The sequence below is a fragment of the Haemaphysalis longicornis genome, unplaced genomic scaffold, assembly GCF_048455015.1.
Source record: "Haemaphysalis longicornis isolate Haplotype H1 unplaced genomic scaffold, Haemaphysalis longicornis Haplotype H1 scaffold_4, whole genome shotgun sequence".
In the NCBI taxonomy this organism is placed as follows: Eukaryota; Metazoa; Arthropoda; class Arachnida; order Ixodida; family Ixodidae; genus Haemaphysalis; species Haemaphysalis longicornis.
The window spans coordinates 17,037,150-17,051,897 of NW_027526361.1; the positions used below are offsets into that span (position 1 = coordinate 17,037,150).

Genomic DNA, 14,748 nt, shown 5'->3' on the forward strand with positions numbered 1-14,748 from the left:
ATAACCCAGTAGGGACACCGGCGTGCTAAAGACGGATTTTTGGTCTTATGCCACGACAGCACCACGAGTAAACGGAAGAAAAAAGCCTCCCGCCTTTTCTCAACCGGGATCTAGCGACGCGGAGGCTTTGGAAATGGGGCGTATACCTATGTGCGTGCCATCCACACTTTACCTTGCGATGCCTCAAGCAGGATTGCCAAACGTCGGCGAGCAACATTAGCTAGATGGGAACGTGAAAGTAGCTAGAAGTAGCTAAAAATCCAGCAAGGAGCTAGAAGTCGCTAAATTTCCTTTCGAGGCGCTTGTTTTAATATGTTCTGTGTATATAACGTATTTATTGGTGACTGCAGTATGTTGAAAGATTAAATACAGCTTACAAACATCAGCAACTGCGAAAAGCCTGTAAGAAAAAAAATTCAAAAATGTGTGCCCAGATTCATACCAATAATTTAGTGCAGGCGTCGTTCTTACAAGTTATCAAAGGCGCGTTCACAAAAGACGAGCTACAAATGCATCGCTGCGCTGTAAACACGTAAAAAAAAAAATAAAGGACAGGTGCCGTCAAAAGTAATTGGAACACGGTCTAATAAATTTACAAAAATTTCAACATCCGAAAGCTGCAAGGCTGCATTTGTGTGCGTTTAAGGGGGTCCGTATAAAAAGCTTCTTGTAAAGCGGTAATGGCTGTCATAAAGCCAGTAAGATAAATATTTTGTGATATTCACAAATCCTTATTCGGCCTAAAGGTCTACGAAATGAAAGCTTGTTCTGGAGCCCTGCGCCAAGCATTTCTCTATTGTATTTTGTTGCCATGTTTACACGAGAAAGCGTCGCGTTCAACCATCGTCGTCATTAGACGGAGGGGTGCATGATTTCTTTAACGTACTCGGGCTGTCGGCGTCTCATGTCGGTGTCGTAACCATCGTCTTATGTAGTCACGGGGCTAAAACACCGTGACACTCGTTTACGCCTCGCGCTGGAACGCTTCATAACGTGTACTAAAAAAACACCTGGACACTCGTTTACGCCTCGCCCTAGGACGCTTAGTGCTTCGTAGACACGAAACATTTACAGCAAAGCTGTATACCTCAACACCCCCCCCTCCCCCCAACGGTTTCATCTCCGTTGGCAAAAACGCCACGGCGCCACTGCGTGCTTCGCCCCTCCCCAGGTTTCACGTTAGTAGAGATTGTACGGGATTTCTTTAATTTTTTTTTTGGGGGGGGGGGGGATTTTACATACGCTGTACACATGTCCCAGAGTTTTCGTTACATACGCCGAGTTTTCGTTCCACACGGGCGCGAGAACTGGGGATTAGACATATACAGCTTCGCTGCAACTGGCTGTATATTTCCTTAAATAAGTTACACCAGGTACATCCGCTGGGACGAAGGTATATTCCCACCAAGCATAATTACGCTAAAAAGCTTAGAGGACTCATAATTTTAAATTGAGAATAAGGTAGTATCCCCTATCGCACACATTTCGTCCCTAATGCTGCCATGACGGCCCTTTAGCAGCCGGGTGCCCTTATGTAACAGTTCACAGCGGTCGAAGCCACTCGTGTCTGACCATCCGAAGTTTTCGCCTGAGGTGTTTTGTTTTGCCGCTTCGATGTTTTAGTTACTCGCTGCGATACGCTCTACTAAGCGAACATCCGATCTGTTATAGCAGCCACCTGTATCTGCTTCGCATCTCTCGGACGTTCGTCACGGAATCTTAGTTCTTTCTTTGTTTCTTTCTCCTTTATTTCCTTCCTTTTTTAGAGGACCTAGCCACCAACCCATGCTAACTTTTCGCTTGGTTTCCTTTAAATATTTAAATTTACGTTGAGTACTGAGCGTGCTCTAAGCCACATTTTTAAACTGGAGTTTGTATATCTCGTGCTGTGGGAGACTCTCGGTCATCGTTATTCAAACGCGAGATGTTACTGAACGTCTATTTCGCACACTTGACCACGCCCCTTCATTATTAACTTTGCTTTTTAGGTATGGCGGTGAATACTGGTGAATTATGCCATGTGAATATGTCCTGATTCCACAATGGACGTGCTGTTCAGCGACAAAATCAACAGCGGTACCAGGGATCGCGAAAACGTCAACCGCCCCGGCACCGCTTGTAGAACTTAGAACTTCGCGCATCTGAAGAAGGCATATGTAAGCAGGTGAGTCCATTAACGCCAATCCTTCAGGAATCGGTGTTTAGACCGTGTGGGCCAAGCAGAAGGCATCTGGGGGAAGTAGAACTAGAACTTCGTCCATTTAAGCCAGCTGGCCTCTGAGCGGTGACACTCTACTCCTAGTCACCGAGCTCCCAAAGCATCGGGAGCCCCGCTGTCTAGATGACTGAGTGAATAACTCAGTGGTACAGTCACCACAACTTTGAAAAAAATAACGCTACTACTACTAGTACTACTACTACTACCACCATCACCACTACTACTACTACTTCTACTACTACCACTACCACCACTACTACTACTACTAGTACCACTACTGCTACTACTACTACTACTACTACTACTAATACTAATACTACTACCACCACTTCTACTGCTACTACTACTAATACTACTCCTACCACCACTTCTACTACTACTACTAATACTACTACTACCACCACTTCTACTACTACTACTACTACTACTACTACCACCACTTCTACTACTACTACTACTACTACTACTACTACTACTACTCCTGAGCGGCGGTTCTCCGGGCTTATCTTTTTTTTTATTCACGTTTCATGTTACAGGCTCTTGAAAATACGGAAGAACGTCGGGCGCCTCCACTTAGTCACCGAATTTCCAGCAAAGTGCAAAAAAAGCACGTCGTTTCGCAACCGCGGTTGCCTTCACGTTTTCCTATTTTGGTATCTCTGAAGACACGATTTCTCAATATGGCGAACGGGCGAGACGCCCGCAAGCTCCAGGACACAGGTCTTTCTCTAAGGAAGAAGCAATACCAGCGTTGCTGCCGTAGCATTTATTTCATTACAACACTTCTCCCACTGGCATGACTCCAGAGTAGCCACCCCGCTGTCATTTCAAAATACGCCTTCTGTACCCAAGTATGTTTGCACAATCACTTCGACAGTGCTGTACATCGCTTTCTTCTAGACGTCGCGTGTTTGCTGAAATCGCCTTAACGTCAGGCAAATACACTCTGATTTAATTTCGTTGAGTGCCCTTCCAGGAGATACAAAACACGTTTTACGAACATGCACATAGTTGGCGTTAGTGATAGAGCCAGCGATAGCTCTGCTTTCTTACTTGCACAGAAACTCGCTCTGAGCGCTCCGCGCCTATACGGCATCAGCTGGAAAGCAAAAGAAGGAACGACCTGCGGGAGCCATGACGCCAGGTCCGATATAAATGTACGCTTAAGAATACGCCGTCAACCAAAGCCAGTAACAGAATTAGCCATGCTCAGTTAGCATCATCAGGGACGGTCATAACTGAAAGAGTGAAGTCGCCAAGGGCTTGGCTAGCTTAAAACCCAACGCAGAGGGCGAATGCCCGGGGTCTGTCTTAATGTCGAAGGTGACGCGTGCGCGTGCATGCCATCGCCGCCGCCAATGCTCCTTTTTGCAATCAAAGGGTGATGACGGAGCCGGGAGGCAGCTTCGCCTGAGACAACTAAAAACTAAAAAGATGCCGACTGGCTCCGCTCTCCTCCTCTACGGACCAGAACGTCAGCAACCGGCTGGCCGGATGGCAAGAAACAGCCGCGACCGACGAAGCGCCTATAGCCGCCCTGGCAGTTTTCGTCGTTCTTCAGCTATGCGCGGGCCGGGAAAGGCTTTGTGCGAGCAGCAGTGTATGCAGTGAGCCACTGATACTGATGCTTTGAGCTTTGAAGAGTTTTTACAAGAGTAGTGGTATGAGAATAACAGCTCCGAAATCGGATATTTGCTCGGAGTACCAACAGTCTTGTAGTATCCACTCTGGCCGTTTATACTGGTGGAGATTACAGGGCTATACTGCCATGGCAACCTCTATTGATGAATGCGGAATGCAATACACAAGCAGCAATCATGTCGGTAGGCCGTGAAGACCGGGCTGAACCCAATACCGCGCAGGATAGCAGCGAGCCTATTGGTTCGGCAGATTGCGAAGCGGCGGCCGAATCAGGCTAATCAGAAAGCAATCACTAAATAAATGGTGACTAGTCAAGCGCAAATAAAAGGTCTAAACAAATGACAATGCAGCAAATCATACTTTGCATGCAATATATATCAAACAAGAGTAAATATCTTCACAAACCTAAAGCCATCGAGGATGTTCTGACGATGGTTCCACGATGTATGTGCATAAGCACACGGAAAAGCAAACAGGAACACGGCGTACAGAGCCTGCGGGTTCTGTGCAACTTTTATACAAAAAGTTCTTTGCTTTGTCATTTAATTTTATGTATACGTGAATGACCTCCTTTGTATCGATAACCGTTCACAGTTTGTCTTATATGCTGACCACACGAGCCTGTTTCTGTCCTCAGAAAACGTTACCGACTTGTTCTCTGCTGCAAATGCTGTTCTAGATAAACTGCGTGATTGGGCCGAAGCAAACTGCTTAAAAATTAACGCAAAAAAGTCAAAAGCTATCTTGTTCACAACAAAAAATAAACGTGTATCCATTACGGAAGAGCTTTATCTCTGCTCTGGTAGAGCAACACAAAGTTTTGGGGGTGGTGCTTTCACATCACATGAGCTGGGATGCGTACATCCAACTATTGACCAAACAATTATCTTCTGCTGTGGGTGCACTGTATCGGTGTCGGGACTTCTTCCCACTCAGTATCAAACTTCATATCGCCACTGTATTTTTTGATCACGTTTAAACTATTGCACGTTGGTCTGGGGCACTACAACAAAAAATAATATTACCACCCTATTGTTATTAGAGAAGACGGCCGTTCGCTGCATTAACAACGTACACTACCTTCATACCACTCGAGCACTTTTTGCGCAGCATAAATGATTAAGGATCGATAATCTATATGATTACCGCCTTCTTTTCCAATTCCACTTTTCTGATGCTCTCTATCAAAAGTTCCTGAAACGATGATCTTGCCTAACAATCCGGACCCAGAATTACTCAACTCGCAAACCTGATATGTAGCTAGTACCGTTTCCTCGAACGAATAACTTTTTCCAAGCGTTGGCACATAACATTCCGTCCATATTAAACAGAAACAGCGTCGAATTTTCAGGGCTGAGGATTGCGCGACATGCCCTTCGTGATGCTTATGTCAATGGGTAAATGTTGTGTACAGTGTTTTATTTACATATTTTGTCGGTCTGTTGTGTTGAATGCTTTTAGTAAGTGTAAAGTGATGGAAACGTTTTGTCTGCCATGGCCTGCTCCCCTTCTGTTGCAAATTCAATGCTGCTGTTACACAGATGTTTTTTTTTTAAATATAGACTTGGTATATCACGTGATTGTATAAATTTTGTTGTTTTTAATTATCACTGTATGCATGCATGCCGTCTAAATTTATATTGGGCCCCCTGGCCCTGGCCCGTCTAGCAGCTTTTATGCCAGGGTGACCTTCATCATTGCATTGTTGAAAAAAAATTGATTTGATTTGATTTGATTTATTGGTGCACTCCGGCTGCACTAAGGTCATTGTATGTGCTCCGTTCCTGTGTTCATTTTGGATCCTTTCATGGCCTCCCGTGGCAAAAAAAAAAAAAAAAAGAATCCCGGGCCATCACCACTAACGTGAAACCTACGGAGGGGCGAAGCATGCAGTGTATAGGTGTATTCTTGGCACCTTGGCGTTTTTGCCAACGGAGATGAAACCGTTGGGGGGTAGAGGTATACAGCTTTGCTGTGAAAGTCTCTTGTCTTTGAAGCACGAAGCTCTCTAGTGCGAGGCGTGAACGAGTGCCGCGGTGTTTTTTTTTTTTAAAGATGATAGCCTTTCTTGGGCTACTTAAACCCAGAAATTTTGCTCTGTCCGTCTGTCTGTCTGTAACTCGATTCAGCCACCCGGCCAAAGTAAAATGCTTACTGCGCAATAGTCTTATATACTCACAGCCAAACGTAAACGTCTAAGCCCGGTTTATATGTTCATACTTGTCAACTTTGTTGAACAAGCACCAGACATAATACAAATATAAGACAGGAAATTAGTACTCAAGGGATATTTACAGTGTTCCTTTATTTAAAAATTCCTGGATGCTTGGTTTTTCGATAGCAAATGATATTCTACATCTACTGCAGAAAATCGCCGCCTCCTGGCGGCATATGAGAAATCACGCGGCAACAGCAAAGAAAGGTTCCACTAGCTAGGTGTCAGGTTCTGCTTGGAACGCACGTGGAGCACGGCAACGCGGTTGTATAAACCTTGAAGTCGGCCGGCTTGATTCACGCGCGTCTCCGCCGTACTGCAGCGCTGGCATCGAGGAACACCGCCTGTAGCAGTGGAACGTGGTAAATTCAAATCACCTTGAGCAAACCTTTGGTGTGTTTACCTTGGGATGAGCGCGACGGAACAGAAACAGCATGAGAGATGAGCGAAAAAGCAAAGGGGGGCATTGCCTTGGCAAATGTCTACAAAGACTATCGTCTTTTGACGACATTTGCAACGAAAGGAGCAGATACGCGGCCATTTTTTTTTTTCAGTACGCGTTGCGAAGCGCTCCAGCGCGAGGCGTAAATTAACGAGTGCGTCTCCGCCGTACCGCAGCGCTGGCATCGAGGAACCCGGCCTGTAGCAGTGGAACGCCGTAAATTTAAATTGACTTGAGCAAACCTTTAGTGTGTTTACCTTGGGAGAAGCACGACGCAAGAGGAACAGCATGAAAGGTGAGCGGGAGAGCAAAGGGAGGCATTTCCTTGGCAAATGTCAACAAAGACTATCGTCTTTTTAATACGTGTTACGAAGCGCTCCAGCGTGAGGCGTAAACGAGTGTCCCGGCGTTTTTTTAGTACGCGTTACGTTTCAGCGCGAAGCGTAAATGAGTTACCCTGTGTTTTAGTACCGTGACTACATGAGACGAAGGATGATTATGACGACGACGACGATGACAGGAGACGCCAACAGCCCCATCCCCTAAGGAGCTTCGCCTCTAGAAAATCATTCGCATGTCCGTACGTGCGTAACGAAGGTCCGCCGCCACAAGGAAGGAAGGAAGGAATAGTACAGGAAAGGCAGGGAGGTTAACCAGAATACTGTCCGGTTGGCTACCCTACTCAGGGGGGGGGGGATACGGGAAATGAAAGGGAAAGAAAGGACAGCGGTACTTATTAAAGGAGAAAATGAGAGAAAGAAAAGTAGAAAAAACACAAGGCGTGACCAGGCAACTAGAAAGGCGGTACAAACAACGCACACAACCAGAAAATGCACAAAACTAATACGGTCCACTGATAAAATTGGCGAACTAAGGGCACTGCACTATAGTAATGTCCCTATAATCGTTCAGACAGGCCTGTGTCCTTCAAAAAGAGCAGTAAGGCTTTTATAGCCTTTTCTGCCTGTGACGGACAACGCCTATGGCACAAAATTGTCTGCGCTGTAAAGGGGAGGTCGTCAAGTCGGCGAAGTGTGGTGGAGAGCTGTTGCCTCGGCATTATGAAGCGGTCATAATGGCACAGAAGGTGTTCAATCGTCTCGTCGGTGGCGTACGCATCACAAGCAGGGCTGTTGGCCATTCCAATGGTGTAGGAGTAAGCACCGGTGAATGCAACACCTAGCCACAGGCGACAAAGGAAGGTGACGTCCGAGCGTGGCACGTTATTAGGTAGGTGGCGCTGCAAATCTGGGTCGAGCGAGTTAAGACGAGCGTTTGAGAACTCAGGTGTATTCCACTTAGCGAGAGTGACTTCCCGGGCAATGGACCGCAGCGACTTTGCTGCATCAGTGCGCCACAAATTTACCCACGCACCCTTCGGATTGAAGGGTATAGCGGCTGAGGCCAAAATGATTGGAGGCTATTGAGCTGTGGCGCTACAAACGTTCCTGGTGAATCTCGCCTAGGCCCGCAGTAAATACGTTCTCATGAGGAGGATTCAATGTTAGGATATGATGCATGCTTACCCACAAGGATGAGAAATGGCGGATCCCACGCATCTGTCGGAAGCGACGTAAAGTGAAGCTTTCAATGATGTTTGAACACTGACATCATCACTATATGTCAGTGTTGTAAAGGGCACAATGGTGTTCAAGCAGCAACATGTGAAATGATTGCGTGGGTATCGTGGAATTACATAGGTTGAAACGAAAGTGCGTGTGGCATTTCCGTTCCACTCGTCGCTTCTGGGCGTAGTGCTCATGACGCTCGTCGTCTTTCGATGCAGTCTTCCAGTGCCTTGACTCGCGTCTCCAGGCCAGCATAATCAGCGTACATTCGAAATCTGCGCCCCGTCTCGCTGCGTAGCGAGGACGTTCCTGTTGTGGGTGACACTTCTTTCGGCCCTGCATGAGACTAGACGTGGAGGGAATGCTTTCGAATCATTTTGCTGATGTGTGTTCACGCGCTCTCGCGAACACGAACAGTACGCTCTTTGGACCCCAGCTCCAAGCGCACGCAGCAACGCACTAACTGGCTGATATTCGTACAATTCCTCTATATAGCTCCCGTAGAGTTATAGAAATATTCGTAAAGTCGACCCGCCATCTCGCAATTCAGTAAGAAACCTAGTGATGGGGTGCCTGGATTCACCTAAGCACCGTAGCGGGTGTGAAGAGGGGATGCCGTGAACCCAACGGAGCATTCGTCCAAAGAACAGCATTAACAGACTGTGAATTACGCATGCTAGTGTAAATAAATGAAGACATATGATTTAATATAAATAGGACATCCAATGTCACACCGTGCAACGCAAAACGTCGTCCTTGATTACGCGGTGTCACACGGCAGGCCTGAACTTTTAGCTAAACAGTGAGCTGGACCTCCAACCTAGCCGGATTTGCTTCGTCGATTGCATTGGTTTGTCTTTAGCTGATTCGTCGAAAAGTACTGGAAGTTTTGTTATAAATTCCAGTGCGGATGGCATAAGTTTAGATAAAGTTTCTGGGGAGAAAATAACTACAAGTACATTCACGCGCGTTCAGTTAATCCGTTTTTAGCCAACAAAACAACGCGTGAGAAAAAAGGAAACCGATCATGGCCTCCTGTGGAATTTTCTTGAGGAGCACACGTTACGTTAGCCATCTTTTCTCAAACACTCACTTGCGCTTACCCTCGCATAACTTTTGGATCAGGAATTCCTCAGCTGTTATATATTCTTTCATCCCATCGGGAGAGAGAGAAAGAGAGAGAGGATGAGTGAGGATGAGCTCCCTCTCCGAGGAAACTACACAGACGTGCATCGCTACTAAGGTCCATCGCCTTCTCGCCTCCGGGGCAAAACCTGTTTGGAATGCCGTGGCGTCCGAGAGGCCGCCGCGACGCTACGGTCAGGACTCTCCCCCGCGCCCTTTCCTCGCCCCCTCGCCTCCGTCTTGGCCCGAGAACGCGGCGGCAAGCACGGGCAGCGGCGGCAGCAACAGGCCGGCTCAACAGCCGTCGTGAACCGCCGCGTCCCATGGCGTCCGTGACACCGCCGGCTCCTCCCGCATCTCCGTGCTGCCCGGCGTCCGCCCCGTGCCCCCACTGGTCGAGCCATGGGTCGACGGGCCGCGTGACTCGCCGACCATGAGGATTACGCACGCCGGCTTCGCCACGGCGCTGGCCGTGGCGTGGCACCTGGTGACGGCCGTCGATGCCGCCGCCGCCGCTAACGGACGAGACGACGCTGGGAAAAGCGGCCCAGGTGAGCAGGTTTCCGTGTGTTCTTCCGAACAGCCGCCGCCACCCCCTAGCGTAGTGGCCACCGCCTCTGGGAATGCCCGATAGCCGAAGAACAGGGGTCACCGCGCCGTCCACTCTTTGGCGCTCCTCACAGCTGCTTGAAGGCACCGGGCCCCTCCGTGGTCCCAAAATGATTGACAGGTCTAGAACGCTACGGCTGTCTTCCGACAGCTGATAGAAGGCCGAGTTTGCCGTGCGGCAGATGGAGACGATGAGTGCGGCTTCCTGTCAAAAAAAGCATGCCGTGCGACGTTTGTATGGTATAAACATGGCAAGATGGGGACGCTTCGCTACCAGGCGGTGACCGAATGAGACGCAGACCTGTGACAGGTTTCGCATTGTGTGTCGGCGAGCGCGTCTCCGCTTTGCGCACCCGTACACGGCTCTCTGGTGGGCAGAAAGCACGGTTGTGCGAGGTGATCGTAAAAGCCTTAAGCCTTTCGACGATAGCAAACAAACAAATTAAACAAACAAACAAACAAAACCAGCGGATATAACAGGGCCAGCAGCAAAGGTGTTGTTGAAGCCGAAAATTCTTGAGAAAACAACATGGTAGATTGCAATATAAGTAAGTTTGAGTGCGTTACTGTAAGTAGGTGAGGGAGGGATAGGGTACACGCGCACAATTGTTAAGGATGCAAGAACAAACAAAGCAATAAATCTAATTTCCAGGTTCCACCAGCTTTACTTACGCTTCCTATCGAGATGTGGAAGCGTGCAAGGTGTCGACGAGCGAAAAGGGCAATGCCTTGACTTGTTCAGTGACTTGTTTTAGTAAAGTCAAGTGACCTGACGAAACATTGGCACTGCGCTGAGGCTCTCTGAGCCTGTTGAACTATGATGGTAACACTAACATACAACATGCCCAATAATGAGTAAATTTTATTGAGAAAAATACCATATTATGCACAATTAATACACATGCAACAGTTGGTGGAAGGAATTAGCGCAATCGTACATGCTGTTTCTGTTTCCTGGAGCTGGAATGTTCCGTGACTAACTGTCTCAACACCTCAATCTTTGCCTCATGCATACGTAGTCGTAATGTCTAAAGCTAGCCTCGCTTTTATTTTTTACGTCAAATTTGAGTTTCCGTTTATTTATTTCGTTCGTTATGTTTGTTAATAATAATAATTATTCGTTGTAATCTTCTGTTAGCTATTTATTACTAAGTGCGTAAAAAAAGCGCCTGTGTAGGCAACGTGTTCGCTCAACTAGCAGTTGCTTTGTCATCTTTTGGCTGCACAGAGCAAGGGCGTCCCTCAAGGAAGATGGAAAGAAAAAGTCGCGCGCGGCTCGAAGAAACATCTGCCAGTTTCGTTCTGTGCCCTTGATTACAGCGCGTCCTTCCCTGCCCATGTATCCACCACGCCCGCTTAACTGATCACGACGCCTGCACTAGCGCAATACCGTCAACCAAACGACCCCTATTGGTCATTTGTAACGCTTTAGCGATTTCCTTGACTGAACACGTGCTTCCTTGCATGCATTAACGCCTGATCAAGTATTCTGAGCAAATGCGCTCTCTTGGTCGCATATGTAAAAACGGGCTATGTGGTACTTACATTAAAGAGACAAACACAGAATAAAAAAGAGGCTTCTGCCAAGGACGTGCTTCCGTGCTTCGGATCGGATTCAACCTACAGATTATGCGACGCGGGCCGTAGGCTTAGCGAGTGAGAAATCCTTTCGGCACCTTTGTTGATGGCCAAAATAATTGGGAATTACTTGCAGCTGCGACGCACCACAAGCGATGATATAGAAACAACACATATAAGAAATGCGAGTCACAAACTACAGGCTGTACCGTGACGGGTACTGCATGCTTTGATGGTGTTTTTAGGTTTTATTTAAGAAGCCGTACGTCTGAGATATTTTTTTTCTGGTTCCTTGCAGACTTGGACAGAGAGGGAAAACTTTATTATCTAGACAGCCCTAGTCCGGGCCGTTGCGCCACAGTCTCTTCATTTGGAGTCGGTTGGTCTTTAGAAATCCCAAAGTCCCTCACTAAACCGAAGGCAGTGTGCCCCCGGGAGTTCTTACGTCTCGACTTGGCGTCCACGTCATGACCCTGGTTCAGCCAGTCCTCCCAGGAAGCTGTGCAGCAGATTATGGGGTGGTAGGTCTGCTGGATGACACTTCCAGTAAAGGTGACGTACCGATGGGTGGGAAGGCAGTTGGGAGTCTTTCCCTGGTATTCTGACCCTGGTATTCGGAGTCCTTCATTCACTTGAGCCTCCAGTGGAGGAGGTTCTCGAAATCGATTTCTCCATGCATAAGTATTGCGGAATCCTCCCCTCAGCCGAGTGGAGGGGGCGACTGGATTGGAGGAGGGACTCAGAACACGGTCCTTGGGCACGTACACTTGGGCAAAGCAAAATTACAAAACAGTAAGTTACGTCTTTCAACCAACGAGGAGGTCTTCCATCTAAACCGAGACGTGCGGCGGAGAGCTTATTACATGCAGCAAACGTTGCCGCAAATGGTTTCACACAAACAACCAGCTGAGGTTGTTCAGAGGGCTGAGAAGTTTCAATTAGCAATGTCTTTGTATTTCGCCTTCATGCGAAACACAGCGGCAAAGGCCAATATCGAAGGAGCGATCGTGCACGAAACAACGCGGAATAGCCAACGCAATGCAAGGGCTTGTCCCAACCGGAAGCACTGACATCGGCTCCGATGACAGCGTTAAAGATACTAGTCGCTGAAGATCCATGGTATCCGCCATGTATCTTTAAAGATTCTGAGGATACGTGACGTGTTTTGAGACTTCCAAGAATCAAACGCTACGGTGCTTTACAGTGACAACATATCAAATTTTTCACGTATGGCGCAGAAACCGAAAGCTGTGGCCTATTGTGAAGTCTTTCTTGGCTCCTTCCCTACCCAGCGCCACGCAAAGAAAGTGTAGTAGGCAATCTTTAGGACGATACGACCAAGTACGTTTTTGTTGTTTAACCACGAAGACAATCTTTTGTCTTAGGCTATGGCTATAATTCTAAAATTCTAGAGCCTAGTTATAGCAGTAAAATTAGTATATGTTGTTCTCGACAAAAAGTTCAGCGTTTGCTTTATCGCTCAAAACGTTTCGTGCAGCCCAGTTGACCCGATCCCGTTTACTTGCCTTTCTTTTTGAAAAGTACCTTGCCATAGATGAAATCTCCCTTAACAAAACACGCCAGCACGAGGGGGGGTTTGGGGGGAGGGGGGTGTCGAGGATCAAATTGGCCGGTCACCCCAATGCGCACCCCGTATCGCAGGGATTCATACAACCCCCCCCCCCAACACCCCCCAGAGATTTCACGATGACGGGCAACCTGGTCAGAGGTTTATACCCCCCCCCCCCCCCCCAAACAGGCCCCCAGCACACCTCCAGGAGGACTTCGACAGCCCCCCCCCCCCCCCCCTCCCCACCCAAGAAATCGAAATTATGGATAAACCCCTGCCGTATCTTGTAAACTTAAACCAATCGGAGCGAATGCCATCATAAAAGGGGCGTTCCTAAAGGCAAAAAAAAAGAACTGTGCGAGGAAACGTCAGCGGCGGTTTAGAGAAGAATAGCGTGGTGTAAGATGCAACGCAAGGGAAGGTTCTTTGCCGGTCACCAGAATGTGGTGCACGTCGTTCCTTTGTCGCGTGTCGGAAGTACGCCGGGAAGGGCTCCTGGTGTACGCATGACCGCCATTGGAACGTGAGCAGTGGCAGGACAGGGCATTTCAGGCCACGCTTTCGACTTTGCCAGTGGACACCTGCTCTCAGCAGGTGTGTCGTTACCGGCGAGAGTAACGATCAGCTAACCAGGGAGATCATTGAGGCCGCCGAAGTGGCACGTCTCGGTGACGCGTGCGTGAGCACACCCTCCTTCAGTTCACATCAGAAGGAACTTTATAACTCGCTCTCCCCGTCCTTGCTTCCTACTAGTTAACCCAAATGTTTCCTGCAGCCTCGGTTGCATGGTCCAGTTGCCCGTAAAATGACGTCATTCTTTTTTTTTTTTTTCAGGGGGGGGGGGGGGTGGTGGGGAGTGTTTAAAAAACTAATAGCAATCATCGTGGAAGAAAGCAGAGAGGGGAATGTTGCCCAGGGCAGCTACCACATGTAAAAGAAAAAAATAAGTTTTTTAGGCGTAATAAGGTTTTTGTCCCTGCCCAAGAGCAGCGCTAGTATCAAACGAAGAGTGTAAAACATAGGTAGGTTTGTTTGCTTTTTTGGTAAGATGAACGTCATCACCCCGCTACAAAGGAAATACCAATAGCAATCATCATCGTCAATCATCTTCATATCAAAGAGCGCTGGGGGTCTTTGCTTTGCTTTTGTTGCGCTTGCACTGCTTCCGTCGGCTGACGTACGCGCGTGTGCAGGCAACGTTGATACACAAGTGAACGTTTTACGTAATAAACATTAACTGGAACTTAAGCGCTCATACGCACCGTTTCTTTCCACATTACGTTTACTTTTCGCGCTTTACCCATTACACTCTGCATTTCTCAGCCTGACTGTTGCCTTGCCGAGGTGCTGCGTACGTACTTTCTTTCCGGTAAGAAACGATCGTTAGTCGCGATGACACGCCTGCTAGCGACGACTGGTGCAGTTCCATTGACGACAGGCGCGGAGAAACGAGCGAGGGAGAGAAAATGGGGAGGGAGAAGAGTTAAAAGGGGGAGAAGCGGGAAGCGTCTTCGGCGTTACGTGCAGCGTTACGTCGGCGTCGCTGAGCGATGACCCGCGACCGTCATCGATGGGGGCCTGCAAGGGGAAACGTCTCCGCATCCAGCGTTCACGCTTGGTCTGGTGCGCGTCGCCGGATACGCCCGTCTCCCTCCTCCTTCGTGTGCGGCCGCTGACTCTCGCTCGCCGCCCACTCCACCGGCCACCGCCCCGCAGCTGCCTGCAACAAAAGCGCGCACGGGTTCTCGTGAAACGACACTACGACACTTTTAGTTCACCGCC

At 48.3% G+C, this 14,748-nt stretch overlaps 1 protein-coding gene across 1 annotated transcript in view; it reads left to right on the top strand.

The window, feature by feature from the left end:
* The first annotated feature begins 9,435 nt into the window (after positions 1 to 9,435).
* LOC144178322 (uncharacterized) overlaps positions 9,436 to 14,748 on the top strand; it is an 82,357-nt gene continuing 77,044 nt past the window's right edge. Inside the window, exon 1 of the mRNA XM_077706076.1 lies at positions 9,436 to 9,760. Coding sequence (XP_077562202.1) covers positions 9,643 to 9,760 — 118 coding nt within the window. The 5' untranslated portion in view covers positions 9,436 to 9,642. The remainder of the gene's footprint in view (positions 9,761 to 14,748) is intronic.